At 38.0% G+C, this 18362-nt stretch overlaps 1 protein-coding gene across 3 annotated transcripts in view; it reads right to left on the bottom strand.

Annotated features, from left to right (window-relative positions):
• Positions 1 to 18362, bottom strand: part of LOC120777444 (adenylyl cyclase 78C) — a 38905-nt gene that overhangs the window by 6559 nt on the left and 13984 nt on the right. For all 3 annotated transcript variants that reach the window (XM_040108756.1, XM_040108757.1, XM_040108758.1), the window contains 8 exons: positions 15101 to 15237; positions 12635 to 12775; positions 11831 to 12368; positions 9546 to 9641; positions 9314 to 9453; positions 4960 to 5114; positions 3953 to 4845; positions 2 to 97 (listed from right to left, as the gene is read on the bottom strand). In XM_040108756.1, the coding sequence (XP_039964690.1) occupies positions 2 to 97; positions 3953 to 4845; positions 4960 to 5114; positions 9314 to 9453; positions 9546 to 9641; positions 11831 to 12368; positions 12635 to 12775; positions 15101 to 15237 (2196 nt within the window). The remainder of the gene's footprint in view (position 1; positions 98 to 3952; positions 4846 to 4959; positions 5115 to 9313; positions 9454 to 9545; positions 9642 to 11830; positions 12369 to 12634; positions 12776 to 15100; positions 15238 to 18362) is intronic.

Here is an 18362-nt window from a genome sequence, read left to right as displayed (position 1 = left end):
CCTTAATTAATGTGTCGTTGAGTGCTCGATTCGATTTCATATTAATTAATTCACGTTCAGCTTGCTCCTTCCAAATGAAATCCAGACGCGAAGTGACCTGAGGTGCAATGGCAGCGCGACGTTTCAAGCGAGAACAAATGTAGAAAAGGTGAAAAAGAATTAGAGAAAAAGAAAAACTTCAATAATTATATGCAAAGGAATTGAGAGTACATATTTTAATTGTGGGTCGATTTTTGATGTAGGCATTGATACAGATATATAGTATATATGTAAATATGTATATGTGTAGTAAGCGCAAAACCCAGTAAGCTAAAAAATAATAGAAGGAATAAAGAGATACTATGTAGTCTCTGAGAGGTAGTAGCGAACTACATAAGTAGAAACATAATCAAATTAGGAGTGCAAATTTTTCAAAAATGACAAAAAGTACTTTAACAAGAAGAATTTTTTGGTAAAATTTACTACAACTTCGGTCAAAATTCATTCAAGAAGTTATAGAATAGAATATAAACTAATTGAGGCTTGCCTTGTGACCTTGGGTTTTGTGCTCCTCCCTTTTTCACACGGCCTCATAAGGGCCTAATAGTCTTTTAAATGCTAAATTCCTGCTGTCACTATTGCGGCGTTGTGATCCCTATGAATTTATATAGATCAAAGGACCTCAATTCTGGCTATATCCAAGTCAGGTACTTCTTAAGACTGCTATTTAAAATTCCCTTTGAGTCCAAAACTTCGTCTTTGGGGAGGTTTGCAATACTTTTGAATCTTGTGAGGTTATAATCACCCACTAGTAACTTTGCCTGGCATATGTCCGTAGATTGCTGTCAATATCTTTCCCCATTCTATCTCCCCTCCTTGTGGAGTAGCTCCTGTGGGTGGTACAGGGAGCCATCGCGATGCGGGGATTTGGTCCCACCATCCCAGAAGTAGCTACATAGCAGTTCATTCCCTGATATCTATTTGTGACGCAGCACTCAGATGATATATTCTCTGTTGATAGGCTGTTCAGCCAATCTATCATATACATTCCTGCATCAATAGCAGTTTAATCTCATAAGCTGAGATCGCTTTTAGTGTCGCCCGATTATCGCTGATTATAGCAAGATCTTATACTAATGAAATATCTAAATTAGAACTTAATGATAGTGTTAAACTTATTGAAAATTTCGTCTAAGTTTAAATAGCCGTCATTAGTTCGTTATCATGTAAAAAAAATTATATGAAAAAGTATCAACAAAGTTAACGAGTTGAATTTAATAGAAGATAATACGTGGATTCTTTAACAATGTCTAAAACCATTTTCTCCAACGGATTTATGATATGTTATTTGACGGAAAGAAAAAGAAGAATGTTAGGTATTTTGGTTAACGGGGTACAATCTCACTACGGATATCCACAATGCTGGCGAGGGTGGCGATGTACTTAGGATTTGACGGAATTTCTATGCTCTTGAAAGAGCAATTAAAATATTAAGCTGACAAACAACACTAAAATTGTTTGCTCTTTATTTTTGTCTTCTAGAGTGTCTACGTTTTTATAAGCTTATACATATATCCATACAGGCTATGTCCGGAAACTAATAGTACTGAGTTGATTTAAAAACAAGTAAGGAAGGGCTAAGTTCGGGTGTCACCGAACATTTTATACTCTCGCATGGTAAAGTGATAATCGAGATTTCATAATACGTCATTTACATATTTTTCAAATACCGTATTTTTGTAAAGTTTTATTCCGCTATCATCATTGGTTCCTAATGTTTATACTCGTATTATACAGAGAAGGCATCAGATGGAATTCAAAATAGCTTTATATTGGAAGAAGGCGTGGTTGTGAACCGATTTCACCCATATTTCGTACATGTCATCAGGGTGTTAAGAAAATATTATATACCGAATTTCATTGAAATCGGTCTAGTAGCTCCTGAGATATGGTTCTTGGTCCATAAGTGGGCGGCGCCACGCCCATTTTCAATTTTTAAAAAAAGGCTGGGTGCAGCTTCCTACTACCATTTCTTCCGTAAAATTTAGTGTTTCTGACGTTTTCTTTCTTCCATTTTTGAACTGTATATGGAAATGCCTGAAGAAAACGACTTCCTAGACTTTGGTTGACATAGCTATAGTAGTTTCCGAGATATGTACAAAAAACTTAGTAGGGGGCGGGGCCACGCCCACTTTTCCAAAAAAATTACGTCCACATATGCCCCTCCCTAATGCGATCCTTTGTGTCAAATTTCACTTTAATATCTTTATTTATGGCTTAGTTATGACACTTTATAGGTTTTCGGTTTCCGCCATTTTGTGGGCGTGGCAGTGGGCCGATTTTGCCCATCTTCGAACTTAACCTTCTTATGGAGCCAAGGAATACGTGTACCAAGTTTCATCATGATATCTCAATTTTTACTCAAGTTACAGCTTGCACGGACGGACGGACGGACAGACGGACGGACAGACAGACGGACAGACGGACGAACGGACAGACAGACATCCGGATTCCGACTCTACTCGTCGCCCTGATCACTTTGGTATATACAACCCTATATCTGACTCTTTTAGTTTTAGGACTTACAAACAACCGTTATGTGAACAAAACTATAATACTCTCGTTAGCAACACTGTTGCGAGAGTATAAAAATTATTGAACCAATCCTTATAGTTCTATGAAAACTTTCAAAATTCCAAGCATTGAAGGCGTCACGGAAGGCATTCTCCGGAATAGCCTTGAGAGCCGAGGTGCTTGGATCACCCCTGTCTTCTCAAAATGCTTGACTTTCATTGGCATTTTCAGGCACGGAAACAAGAAAGTCCGGTGGCCACATCTGGGCTGTAAAGCGGCTGCGGAGGCGTTGAGATGCCGGCTTTGGCTAGGTACCTGTTAACCCGGTGTGAGCCGGGACGTTGTCGTGGTGCAACATCCAATCGGTTGCGATGTCTTGTCGGACCCTATTGACCCTTCGTTTGAGTCTCTTGAAGACTTCTACGTAAAACCAGGCGTTGACGGTTTATTCAGGAGGAAAAAATTCATGGTGGACGATGCCTTTGATGTCAAAAAAACAATGAGCATCGTTTTCAGTTTGGATTTGCTCATTCATCACCTACCTCTTCCCGGGCTCAGAAAGGCCTGGTGCCACCGAAACACACCACTGCTTGCTAAAGCAACATCTGGGTAAGTTTGTGTGATCATATCAAACGTTTATGTCACAGATTTACCGAGTTTCATATAGAACTTAATGCGTACCTCTGTTCTAACGAACGCTGCACTTTCGGCTTGCACCACTCACAGAAACACGACGCGCGAAAATGTTTGTCCTGACTCTCCAGGTGCTCGCAAACAACTGACCAACCGCTCGTTCGTTAGCTAGGAACGCCCTCTACCGAATCTAGTCGGTGCGCGCACGCTTCGAGGTACAGTTCGCGGCGGAGGAAAATCAGTTCTATTACTTTCCGGACAAACCCTGTACATATATTGATAACGTAAAGTAAGTCTTTATTTATTCAAGTCTAGTCTTTAATATTTTATTGCAATTATTGAGGTAGTTAAATAAGAAACTCCTACAGTTTGATATGCTCCAAAAATTATTGAATACCTCGTTTACTATATTAAGACATCAATTACGTTAGGAAGTACGAAAACTTCCACAAATCTCTATGGAAGGGTGTATACTTCGGCAAAAGGTTGTGGAAGGCTGGTATGGAATAACATTCTTTTTGAAAAACCTCTAATTCAGGACATAAAGGAAAGAGTCAGAGTCAGACGACCCATCGGTTTCTTCGACTAAACAGCTCAACAATATCACCAGGTTATTAGTTTCGTAGTTGGCGGCAAGTTCTTCGAAGTGAATTTATATTAGGATATATCAGCAGTGTTTAATACGAGGTAGCCAACTTTTTAATTTTACTGTTCATTAAAATATATAAATGAAAACATATATACTTATGCACTTAAGTTGAATTACCTCCACCAGGCGGGCGTGATAGGCCACCATTACCAGAAACGAGCATAACAATATCAGCATCTGCACATCCAAGGGCACTGCCATACGCTGGTACTCAAAATTCGCTGCAGACGATTCGTAGAAAGCTGGATATGCCAGTATCAAGATCATATAGCAGGCAACCATCGCCAGCGCCATACATGTTTTGATGAGAAAGTACAATTTCAAGGCCGTAGCCAGCGACACCAGACACAGCACCCAGGTGAATATTATATACTCAGGATGCGCACAGTCATTGCTCTGCTTCAGCTCGTCCAAAGCTTTTGTCCCATTGAAACTGTTGAAAAGCTCTGTGCTATTTGCAGCTCCCAATTCCAATTCATTATCGTTGTCATTGGTGTTGGCGTTGGTGAGTGAGGTGGCTGCTGCCGCCGCCAATAAAATGCCATGCGGAGATTGCTCAAATGTATCCAATGTTTTGCTCGTTGCATTTAGCAGATTTATTGGTGTTTGCGTTAGATTCAGCGCATTAACGATACTCTGCCGCACGAGATCGCCAGCTGGTGCCGCTGTGAGGTTGTCAGTGATGAATGCATCGACGATTGTGCCATTGGCAGCATTAATGGTGATATTGTGATGTATTGTCGCCGATAAGTACACATTCAACTTGATTTCCTTCTCACTACCATTTGCCAATAAAGCACTGATGGCATTGTTGCTGCCATTATTTAACTGTGTATTGGTATTGTTATCATCGTCCGTATTGTCGAAAGCGTATGTGGAATCCGGACAAATTGCCAAGCCAATTGCACTTAAAACCGACATCAGTACTATAACAATGCAAATGAAGAAGGTTCTGCGTCGCCGTTGATGTACAAGTTTGGCGGAATTCTGTTTCAGATAAAGTGGCAAGTCTATCGGTAGCATATTGTAAGAGAGTACAAGATAAAAAACAGATATTATTTCAGGCATATTTATGCGGTTGATATTCTTATAATTGTAGGTTTGGCTATTGCGCTTATACTCACTTGAAAACTCCTCAGCCATGACTAGCACACAGGAGAAGGTTAAGCATATGGTTCCGACCACTAGGCAAATTATTAATTTGGTACAACGTGGAATAATAATGACTTGACACATAACAATAAATAGCCATATGATAAAAATGCACAGCATATTCGATCTGGAAATTAATAAAAAAAAATTAATAATCGAAATTAGTAATACATTAATATATTATATGTTATTTAGTGAGAGAGAGAGAGAGCGCATCTGATAGGTAAAAACTCACTCTTGACTTATTGACTACTAATTGTTCATACAAATCTTGGAAGAATTATTATTTTTAAGGTCTCTGAGGTAGTAATTCTTCTAAATTGCAATTTGATTGACTAACCACAACTAATTGGTGGCTAATAACATACTCATATATATCTTCAGCAACTTCTTTTGTATTTCAACAAGTTCTTTTCAAGTTTCCTAGGATAACTACTCAAATATGAAACCACCAACATATCTATTGAGCAATTTTATACTTTGATGAAGAAATTCTTCTTTCCGCAACCAAAAACATTTTGGTAACCTCTTATTAGAGTTTACTGTCAAGAGCTCTCTCTCAACTCCAGCTTTAGATTTCCTGACTAATGAAGTGTTTTCCTAGCCGAGGTTGCAGCCATTAAGGAGGCAGCAGATCTACTGATCAGGAGTGCAGCATCCTTCAGAGAAGGATAGCAGGACGGCGATACTAGCTTAGAACTCATTAGCAGTGCGTTCAGGGTTGGTCAAGGAGTGCCTAACTTCGCTATCTATAGCATCGAGTCTCTTTGTGATAAAACCGGTTTGGGTGCCAGGCCACAGCTGAATCTCAGGAAATGCAAAAGCTGATAAATTACCAAGGAAAGGCACTCCAGAACCGCTATCAGTAGATCGGTGTTCCCATATCCTCTTGTGTTCTGCTACTAGATCTGGGCTTCGCGAGAGCTTGATCATCGCTGAGCCACCATTGATCCTTTTAGCTCAAGATAAATCGCAAGAGATGTGGGGATTTCTTTGCCCTCAGTAAGGTTGGCCTCTAGTTGTGAAGGTTTTAACAGCCCATTGCCCTATTGGCGTCCATGCTGTAAAGCTGGGAATCTTACCATATTGTCAAATTGCAGTTCCAAATTAATTAAAAATGCCTTTATTTTACTGTAATAATCTACTTTTTTTTCCAAAAAAATGATTACTTTCAAATAATTAGCCAGATTAGATGTTGTAAAGGGTTTTTCAATAGCTACGCTACAAAAGTAGACCAATAGGGACAGTAAACTACACCATATTTTTCCCCGCTCTTTCGACATTTCTCTTCAGTAAGGTTTGCCATTTTATCATGGAAAGATATACGATTCAACAACGAGTCGAAATTATTAAAATTTATTACCGAATTTCGGAGCCAGTGGCCCCAACTTTAATAGCGGGTTTGAGATATCAATGTAACTCTTTATTCTTGTGAAAGTACGTTTGTTTTGGTGGTTTATGGGCTGGCGGGGTCATTGGGCTATTTCTTGTGGAGCTGCGTCAAGTCCATGATCTATGCCAACAAGCCAGCGACGCTTGACGAACTTCCTAAGAATATTGAACGTGAAATTGCAAAATTATCGTCCGATTAAAGCTTAAAACCCGTCGAAAATTGGATTGAGCGTCTGGACTTCTGCAAGCGTGCCCGTGGTGGCCATGCAAAAGAATCGAGTTCCATACATATTGGCATCGAATGTACTTTTACACGAATAAAGAATTTCATTTATATCCCAAACCATTTTTGTTTTATTTAAAAAGTTTTGGAGCGCTCTTAATGAAAAACCCGTTATCTATATATATAAAAGAAAGTGACGCTAGTTACTACGCTTATAACTGGAGAACGCCTAGACCGATTTCGGTGATTACCACCAATTCGGACAGGTCTCCGCCCAAATAAGGAGAATACTTAAGAAAATTCTGGAAAATTTTCCGAAAAAAAAATTATGAAGAAAATAAATTTTCAAATACGATTTTAAAAAGGAAATAAAAACGAACATGATTTTAAATGCTGGCGCATAACTCAAAAACGCCTGGACCAATTTTGCCAATTCTTTTTTTAAAATGTTCGTTGAGGCTCAAGGATGGTTTTTATGGCGAAAAAAAATCGAATAATTGCCGGAAAACCCCTAAAAAGAGCCCTTTTCTTTTTCCCATACAAACGAATGAATGCTGTTAGTAACGCTAATGCTCGAGAACAGCTGAACCAATCTTGATGAAATTTTCAGAGGTTTTTCACTGTGGATCGAGAAAAGTTTAGAAATAGAAAAACCGTATCCTTTTCGTGAGGAAAAGTCGGAAAGTTGGACAATTCCAAAAAAATAACTTTTTTTCATACAAACATTTTTTTTTTCAACTTTTTACCTTTTGTTTTTCAATTGTCAAATTTGTCGTTTGCTTTCTTTATTCCGGTTATTCAAAAAAAAAATTATTTAAATGTTTTCCGTGAAAACGTTATGTGTGTTTCACACAAAGTGCTCAATTACAGATTGAAATTTGTTACGATGCCACGTAGAGGTCGCGTTCGTTTTGGCATCAACATAAGTATGTATATTGACAGCGCATGGCACATGACCGAGTATTCCCAGGATGCGATGACATACGAATGAAATTATGGATCGCGGGCAATCAGCAAGCGATTGTTGAGTGGCAAAAGAGAGGTTTGCCGCACGCACATATTCTTCTTTGGATGGGGATGGTGGTTACACCAAATCAAGTTGATGAAATCATTTCTGCGGAAATTCCTGATCCAGAGATTGAAGCAGAATTATACGAAACCAATATGGTTCATGTACCTTATGGACATCACAATACCACTTCGGTTTGTATGTCTGACAATAAATGTACGAAACACTATCCAGGTGGTTTTCTTTCGGAAACACAAACTAGAAATGATGGATATCCAATGTATCAGCGTCGCTCACCAGATGACAATGGCAGAACATTTAGCATTCAATTTAGAGGCGTGAATATCGAAGTTAGCAACACATCGAAGTCGACAACATATGGATCGTACAATATTCGCCACTGTTGTCTAATTCACATTCAAAAGTCATGTCATTGTTGCGTATTGCAGTTTGGTGTAATCGATAAAATACGTGTGTAAATACGTCACCAAAGGAAGCAACATGGCGGTTACTAATCTTGAACGATACGGTCGATACGTGAACTGCAATAAAGCGCTTTGTATGATATTTACTTTTGCGATTCATGAACGTTTTCCGACTGTTGTGCGTTGTGCGCAGTTAATTTGGAGAATGACCAAATAGTCTATTTCAACACAGAGAATACAGTACAGAAAGAGAAAACACCCCCAGCAACAAAATTAACATTTACGAGTTTTTTCTCAACTTTCGTCAGTGAACCGTTTGTGAGAACTTGCTCTATTCGGAAATAGTATCTGGATATTAAACATACAATTACAATTACAATTGCTGGAATATGATAATCACTGGAATGAAGTTCGCAAACTTTTCGCGATGATCAGCCATCAAATTAGCGTCAATTATGGAATACGAACAAAAATGACATTGCCGAAGACATTTGATACTTGCGGTGGTTTGATATCAATTCCATCTTCCCTTTACCAATTCACCAAAGATGAACTCATCACGAATATTCGGACATTGGACAAATTATCGTAACTACAATTCCTTAAGTGCACGCGCAATGTTAGCTGCCAAAAATACCGATGTTGTTGACTTAAACTGGAAGATTCAAAGTCAAATTCCGGGAGATTGGCGCTAAATTCTTTGAATAGGTATGCCACCGCATCATATGCGTCTCAAAGTTGGATCTGTCGTTATTATGTTCCACAATCTTCAGGCGCCGAAACTGTGTAATGGACTGATTGTGACGCAGCTATCGAATACAAAGGGGCAGAATGCTTGACTCTACGAATTCCTCTGAGTTCTAACGATTTGCCATTTCAGTTCAAATTTATTCAGTTTCTAGTGAAAATTGCATTTGAGACACAAGGATAGTCGCATAGTGTATGGTATACATTTGGAAATGCTATGCGTTTCACTCGGCCAGATATACGTGGCCTGCTCACGAGTTGGAAAACCATCTTTTCTATACACCGGAACAGAAACCAAAAAATGTTGTTTATCAAGCTGCGATACATTGAAAACAAGTGAAATGATAAATTCAACCTTTTCATTTCTAAACACATAATTTCACGCAGGACAACGACTGCGGGGTCAGCTAGTATCTTATAAAAGTAAGAACTTACTATATATAAATTTTGATCGATAAGATAATCTAAAACGGTATTAGTTAGAAATTTTCCCTATCCTAGTAAAATATAAAAAATATTTGAGTACTCACCTAAACATATCTTCCCGTAATTGACAAAATTTCTGTTCTTGACTTCGATCTTTAAACTTTAAGGTCCACGTATTCAGGTACTCTCGTCTAATTTCCTTATTGGAATTTATTTGTATATTTTGTTCAATAAAATCGTCAATCTATAGAAGAGTTATACAAAAATAAAATAAAAAGTTTAGTCCTCTAAAAATAAATATTGGAGTTTTCCGTATACATATATACAAATACGCACCTCTTCATCCAATGCGGTCGTTGAATGACCATTGTCTTGTTTGGCATCGACCAACACCGAATCACTTCGATTGAGACCGTCCTGCGGCGAGTTGAGCTGGATTTCCGAAGAGAAAGTAAATTATAGTATACTCGTACTCATTAACAAATTTCTTAAAGATTCTTTTCAATCATATAATTTTGTTAGAGGAAGAATATGGTTTGTGATACAATCTAAGGATACAACGACTATATGTTATAATAAATTAGCCGTCAAAACGTTTTGAATTTCTGAGTAGTAGCATTATCTTCTTTTACGGACCAATTAGTTGGGACCAATTATTTACCTAAAGAGACCATACCCAATTATGTAAGTTTGACTATTGCTATAGCAAAAAGAACAAGATGGGAGATTATTAAAGAGTTAGTTAGATTTTCATCGAGAAAGGATTGTAATAAGAAGAAAACTCTCCAATATTCAATACAGCGTCAAATAATTTCGCTAATATTGTGATAGAATTCGTGTTCAATGGCGTATACTTCTGTGACAGACATAAAGTAAGAATACAACGATAAAGTTAATAGGGTTTTATCAGTGGCGTAGCTACAACTTCGGGCGACCGGGGCCAAGGATGTTCTGCCGCCCCCCTTTATCTACCTACCAACAAGTTTCTTGAGGTCGAACCACAAAAGTGAATTTTTACAAAATATCTTTGATATTAAGTATATAAAATTTAGGAACTAGAAGCCAAGCAAATTCTGAAGTTCCAAAATTCTCACAATACGGTTTTTGAGGAAATTGATAGTAAATTTACAAGACATCTTATTAAAAGATATAGAAAAAACCCATTTTCGCCCTTTATCTTGTACACTTTTGACACAATTTACAGCAATTTTTGCCCGAATTGGAGTTTTTAAAAACAGCGAAGATCATTTTTCCGCCCCCAAGACGTTGCGCCCGGGGTGACGGCCCCCTTCGCCCTCCCCTAGCTACGCCACTGGTTTTCATATTATTAGATACAGCGTCAGACATAATCTTGAGGTTAAACCCACTTTTTTGCAAACCTTTTGCTAGAAATACAATTTAATTCCTGACGTACGAATAAAAGAAGTAAATGATTTTGTATAAACCGAATAATTCTTTGTGTTTATGGCAATAAAAGTTAATGATTGTCACGGAGTGTCTACAATTCAGCAGATTTGAAGAATTGATTGCTATCAGTAACTTAAATTTACGGATATTTTAGGACAGTGAGAAGAAGATCATATGATCAATCGAATGGATGACAAGACGAAATATCTCCTGTCATCAAACAAACAGTCGCCGCATTAGCAACTTGGCTCCCACGTCATTGTTGATAGTCATAATTTCATAGTCGTAGATAATTTCGTCTATCTTGGAAAAAAGCTCTGGCTAGGTCATGTCGTACGTATGAACGAAAACACTCCAGCTCTGAAAGTATTCGACGTAATACTCGCCGGGGGAAGCCGAGAAAGAGGGAGAGGCGACAATTTTGTTTATTAACGTGTCCATTTCACAAAAAGTGAGCTTCATCGTTGAACAATTCGATGAATTGGTAACGATTTGTAAACGTTGCTCCAGAGTAGCGCTATTTATAATAAAATGGTCAAAGTATAAGTCAAATAATAGATGCCAAACCCCAAATCCGAAAGAAGCTTTACCTCATTGAAAACCACAAGTCAAAATAAACACTCCTTACTTACTAAAATCTTACTCATTATTTTTTACTCGGAATAATCGACAATTTTACGAACGAAATATGCAGATATTTCCAATCGACCTTTAGAAGGGAATTCCTAAAAATGGCAAATTCTCTTAATTTTTCAGTGGGTGAAGTGAAAACTTTTATTCTTAAAAACATTGCTGCAATGGCTTTGGGCACTATTTCCACACAATGTGCAAAAAATTTGCGAATTTTGTTGCAATAGTCTTTTGCTACTACCGATGAATTGCGTTCACACGCCGCACGTATTCATCAACACGTCGCAAAGCCAATACTAATCAGTCATTCTCGTTTGTTGCGCTAGCTTCAAATTCCTTTTTTACACAAAAGGTGCCAATCGTACCAATTCATCGAATTTTGTACCAACATGCGTGTAACATGTAACATGAATGCATTTCACTGAACTTTCGTGGCAAATATTGCCACTAAAGCTAACCAAAGAACCCACAAATACATACACACATGCAAAATAGCGAAATTTCACCCGCAGAGATGTGTGTGTAAGGTATAAAAGCAATTTTTACGTAGAGCTACGTTTTAGAGTTTTAGAGTATGCACGTACATTTTTGAATGGGATTTCCGGTGTCCATTCCGTGGTCGGTTCATCCTCAATAATTAATGCTTTCGGGTCGATGGTGTTTGCCAGATTCTGCGAACTCGCTGTTGCGCCGTTCATTTTTAGCGGTTGCTGATCGACCACTGTTATGGGCGCAATCATCGTAGTCGGCGAAGAGACAGTCGATAAGCCAGTTGAGTCTGCAGCACCGCCGCTGCCCGCACCGTTGCTGCTAGGGCCATTAATACCATCACCTACACGTCCACCATTACCCAAAGCTACACCTTCCATCACATTTGGCAGCGAGTTCACCGAAATATTCTTCTTCTGCAATGCGGCCAGCGTTGCGAGTGGTGTGGCGGGCAGATGTCCCACTTGTTGTTGTTGTTGAACTTCAACACCAGCTGCGGTCGGTATGGATTTGGAGCCTATGCTGGCGGGTGTTGTAACGGCGGTTGGGGTGCTGGCATCACTGCCACCGGTCGCAGTGCCAATGGTGTTGGCTAAGTGTTGACTGCTGCGCGTGCCAAAGCGACGTTTCGGCCTGCAAGTGTCATAAACAAAAGCAAAACCAAATAGAATAAATAAACAATGCAGGGGAGTGTGTGTGTGTGTGTTTGTGCAAATCTAAAGTAAAGTGCTCCTTTTAGTTAAAGCATAAATATTTTATGCAAATAACTTCACATTTATTGTGTGTGTGAAGTTATTTAAAATTGTATGGAAACAATCTTAGCCTATGACAGGCGCAGCTTTGCGGCACTTCACTTAATTGTTTATTTATGCTTTTCACCTTCTGCTTCAATCACTTACCGTAACGGTTCGGTGCGCTTGATTAGATACGTTTTGATGTTCATCATTTTCAAGTGATTGTCACGGCTACCGCCGTTGCCCGGCTCCACTTCGTAGGCCTCGTTGAGGCACTTCAATGTGGCCTCGGAGATGTGTACACGTCTGTAACGGTAATTGAAGTCGAATTAATTGTTAGCACGTGCGGAAAGTTGTCTCGCTAAGTCGCCGAAGGATAATAAATATAATCGATTGATTGCTTGTAATGAGAAATGTAAATTCGAATACAAGAAAAAACCTATAACATAATTCATTATCTTATGGTGGGGTGGACAAATATATAACTAGTATGTAGTACTACATACTCCTATTTATACAAGCTAAGCTACTACTTTGCTAGCTAATGCGGCTAAAAATTAATTTAAGTTAGAGCCGCTGAGTGACGTACGCATGTCTGTCAAAAAGTTAAAAGTTAATGCCGTTAAATGAAAAATTGTCAATCAAATAAGATAAGTCGGCACAAACTATTTATATTTGTAAATGGAAATAGATTTCGTAGTCTTGTATGATGACTGGCAAAAATTAGTAAGAGTTTATAATTTACGCGCGAAACAGAGTCGCGTTAACGTCTGTGAAATAATGCGCTCCTACCACCAGAATGTCATGAAACGTATTATTGCTGGCGATGAGTTTTGGATCTATGTTTGCAACCAGGAAACAGAATGGCAAAGGTGGAAAAAAATACGTCAAAGCAGGTCAAAATCAAGGTTATCTTGACAGTTTTCTTTGATTATCGAAGTATGGGCCGACAACTCTTGGATCACAATAATGCACAGTCGCATTTTGCATTGATTCTTTGTGAGCTTTTTGCAAAATTTTCAAACAATATCGTGCCGCAACCACCTTATTCCCTAATTTAGCTCCGTGTGACTTCTGCTATTCAGAAAACTCAAACGACCGCTTCGGAGATATCGTTTTGAGTCAACTGAAGACATTAAAAGTGAATCGCAAAGCGCATTGAAGGCTATTCCAGAAATTGACTTTAACAACTGTTTCGAGGTATAGGAAAAAATATTGGCACAAGTGTAATGAGTGCAAGAGCGACTACTTTGAAGGGACGATATAGATTTTGAAGAATAAATTAAGCATTTTAAAATTGTGAACACAGTCTTACTATTTGGCCACAGTAGTAAACTGTGCGGATTTCAAATTGACGGTAATTTATTCTTGGAAAGTTTGGAAAAGCTCATGGGGCGCCTTTAAGCGTACACTTAATAGTTCTATTTTGAATATATATTTACGCCCTAAATATTTCAAATAAAGTTTATCTCGGACTTGTGTGTTTAAACTGCGCGCATAAGCCGAATCAATAAAATTTGATTCCTAGATTGGTACAACCTTTGGTATAATTTTTGTGAAGCGTTTACGACGCGAAAAGTTTGCCTGGCATTTTTTTATACTGGGTGAGTGAACTGCTGGAAGCGAATTTCTCTATTTCAAAATAAAAAAGTCTCAGGGAGTAAAATTTTGTGAATACGGTGGTGACTGCCGTTTCGCGTTTGACCCAAAAGTCTGTTACAACTATGCTAAATTTTTTTTCCTGTCTTTTGGTACAAGTCTAGCAATGACACGCTGCAAATCAAAACAGTAGCCAAAATGATTGAGTTTATAGATTGACTGCCAAGACGACTTTTTTCAGGCATTGTTTTTTTTTTTACTTTTTCGATGTTATCGTCATAAACTCAGACGACTCTTATGAGACAAGTTTTCGATGACTTGACGACCTTCTTGGATTGCTTGATGCCACCTAAATACTTGGCTTCGTTATAATGCAAGCTGGGCAAAATTTTTTTTATAATCGTGATTCATCAGTTTAATCTTAAGTGTAAAATGAAAGAAATGAGAAAGGAGAACATAAGCAACTGTGAGACCACTTCACAGTAGTATTTGTTTCTGTTTAAAAACATACCGTGACCGTGACCATTGACAAAATATGGATTTACTGGCCATGGATCGTTTGAAACAAAAATTAAAGTCAAAGTAGGATAGAAACTTGACTCGAATAAGAATATATAAGGAAATTAGCTTGTAAAGTCTCCACAAAACGTACTTTACAGATGGGTTAAAAAAGTTTGAGCATCGCTGAGTCAAGGTAATAGAAGACAATGTGGAGAAACTAATTGCCATTTTAAAAATGTTTGCTTTACTTTTGTAGGCGTGCTGTCATAATACATTTTATTTAATTTTTTGATAAGTTGATAATAAGCATTTGGCACGATATGTAAATTGTGATTAATTTTCGTTCGATGTGTAAATATGTGGATATATAACCTTGCCAATATGCTTGTTTACAATACAATATTCATATTCTTCCAATAAAATTAAACTAAAATCATTTTTAGAGTAATTTTATATGAGTGTTCCGAAAGCTTTTCGCTTACACTTTTTCCTGACATGTGTTCAAAGATTTATTGGAAATTTAATACTCACCCGGGAATACCGCCAGATTCCATGTGATTTGCAATAATAACATCGTTCGACCAAACATCAAAATGCCATTTTTTATTGCCCAACACGCCGCACATCACCGAACCGCTATGAATGCCGATGCGCATATTTAAATCGACCTGTGCGAGAATTCGAAAAAAACCAAATTTTTACTGTAAGGCAAATACGATATTTGTGTGTTATGTGCATAAAAAAATACTTTCACATATTTTAGTATATGCTATGTAAACGCACATGAAGTGTAAATATTTTTACTTTTCGAAAATAACTCCACTTTTTTGCGGGTCTCAAAAAGCAAGTTCCGTTATGAAAAAAATTACATGAAAAATATTCAATTGTAAGTAACATAAGTGATATTTACGATGGAAGTAATTAACTCTCTGTAATGTGGGGATTTAAGTGAAAAGAGGCAATTATAGTTCGTCGAAGCAAAAAACACTGAAATTAAAGTGCACACTTTTTGACTTTAAATGATAATATCGTACACTTTTGCTTTTTTAAAACTTTATTTTTATTGTAAAACAACGTAACCCTAACTTATGTTAACCCTTTCGAAAATTGTTTGTTACTTAGAGCAAAACGTGGGTCACTGAAATCTGCCATATGAAAGAGTGGCATAAAATTCCATTGGAATATTAATCCAAAGTTGATGAATTCCATCAAAAACCGTTTACAACATGAACTGAATGCTAAGGGAGTCTTACTAAATATAAAAATTTGTCATAAGTTATTAAAGGGTGATCCAGGTTCGAGGTTCTCTACTTGCTTAAAGCAAAAGCACAGAAACTTTAAATTTAATTTTATTATCATTCGAAAAATCATTCATTGGCATTTGCTTTTTGAAGATTATCTCTTTCAAGTGTTGGCCGCGGCTACGTCTCAGATGGTTCATCCGTTGAGTCCAATTTTCGATAACTCGTTCGAGCATTTTGACTCTTAACGACGAATGACACGCGTGCTATTTTGCTCCAAGCGGGATTGTCAGCATAGACTATAGACTTTACATATCCCCACAGGAAAAAAGTCTAACGGTGTGATATCACACGATTTTGGTGGCCAATTGTCCGGCACAAAACGTGAAATTATCTGCTCACCGAAGTGTTCTCTTAATAAATCCATTGATTGATGCGAAGTGTGGGAAGTGGCGCCGTCTTGTCAAAAATAAATGTCGCCGAGATCACGAGCTACAATTTAAGGCATCAAATAGTTGCTTATAATGGCGCAATAACGGTCACCATTGGCGATTACGTTCTCACCGGTATCATTATTGAAGAAATATAGATCTTTGGTAATTTTTTGATGAAATGGCAGCTTTTGAATCTCTTCAGGTTGGTCTTCGTCTCAAATCCGTGTTCACAGACCCACTGAGCCAAAAGTGGGCCTCATCAGCTGAACAAAATTTGGCTCGAAAACGTCGGATCTTCTTAGAACTTTTTAAGAGCCCATAGAGCGAAGCTGTGTTACTTGGGAAGGTCGAGCGGCTTCAGTTCTTGCACAAGCTGTATTTTGTACGCTTTCAATTTAAGATCTCGACGTAAAATGATGAAAACTTCTTCACTTAGATGAAATCTGCTACAGACTCATTCAGTTCAATCTTTGCCTCAGAGGAACAAACTTTAAACGAGGCAAAAGTAAATCAAACTTATGCCAGTACTTGTACTCGAGTGAATAAATATGATCTCAGTTTTTTACTGTTTTACAGGGTATATGAAGTTTACCACGATGTTTATAACATCCCAAAGGAAGGTACCCTATATATTTGTACACATTATATACAAAAGTATAAATGATCAGCGTGAGGAACTGAGTCGATTTAGCCGATCGATCTGAAATTGTAGACTAGTACCTTTCTCATCAAGAAACTACTCATTTGTCGCAAAAGCGATATCGGACAACTATAGCACATAGCTGCCGTGCAAAAACCACCTTCAATGAAAAAGAGACAACAGCTTCGGATGAAAAAACCTACTTTAATGCCGGCCACAGCAAAGATGTTGAGGAGTATAATTTAAGTACATGCACCTGTAATGTTTCGTACTCACATCGGAAAGGTGCCGTTGCATACACGTGCCGAGTACGTCCTTGTGACATTTACTACAGCAGCCTTATAAAAGAGCATAAATACGGTGTTGGATTCGTGGTGAGAGAGAGACTCAGTTGGCATGCTGTCGAAATTGTGCTTACCGACTTTAACGCCAGGATGGGCAAATAATGTATTTTCCGCAAAATATTGGCAACTTCAGTTTCATGGTGAAACAGGTCCAAATGGATAGAGACTGATTGACTGGGTCTTGGACAGAAATATCGTTATCTATAGTACCAGATTACTGCACAATTGGCTGTGTCCCGATCAAAATGCTCAAAACCGGATCAACCATGTTCTGATCGATAAACAGACTACCTATCACGCAACGTTGCGATTGATCTCAACACGAGCAGGGTGGATAGATACCGAGAATTGAGGAAGGAAGCACGACTCTTATGCAGACGAAAAGGAAAGAGTTCGAAATGCTTGAATATGAAGAACATGAGAAACTGAGCGACTTGGGTAATACTCGAAAATTCTATGAAAAGATTTGGTGACTAGCAGAAGGTTTCAAAGCATACTCTTATATGTAATGCCCGAAGAAGTGATATAGCTGGATGTCCAGAATTTATGGAGAGAGCACTTCATAAGTCTGCTAAACGGTAGTGAAAGCGTGATTTCTTCCTTCTATGTTATTGCTGAAAAAAGGCTAAATAAAACAAGAAAAAACGTTAACTTCGGTTGCACCGAAGCTGCACAGGTGCATTTCTGTTAGTAACTATGTGTTCAGTTTGTATGGAAGCTATATGCTATAGTTAACCGATCTGATCAATTTCTTCGAAGATTACATTGTTGCTTTAGAAAATAACATATATCAAGTTTCGTTAATATATCTTGTCAAATGTGAAAGTTTTCCATACAAGCATTTCATTCCGATCGTTTGTATGGCAGCTATATGTTATAGTGGTCCGATATCGGCCGTTCCGACAAATGAGCAGCTTCTTGAAGAGAAAATGACGTTTGCAAAATTTCAGAACGATATCTTAAAAACTGAGGGACTAGTTCGTATATATATAGACAGACAGACGGACATGGCTAAATCGACTCAGCTCGACATACTGATCATTTATATATGTACTTTATAGGGTCTCCGACGATTCCTTCTGGGTGTTACAAGCATCGAGACAAACTTAATATACCCTGTTCAGGGTATAAAGA

Source organism: Bactrocera tryoni, chromosome 5 (genome assembly GCF_016617805.1).
Source record: "Bactrocera tryoni isolate S06 chromosome 5, CSIRO_BtryS06_freeze2, whole genome shotgun sequence".
Lineage (NCBI taxonomy): Eukaryota > Metazoa > Arthropoda > Insecta > Diptera > Tephritidae > Bactrocera > Bactrocera tryoni.
Note: the sequence above shows the minus strand (reverse complement) of the source record. Positions and strands in the feature narration are given on the sequence as shown.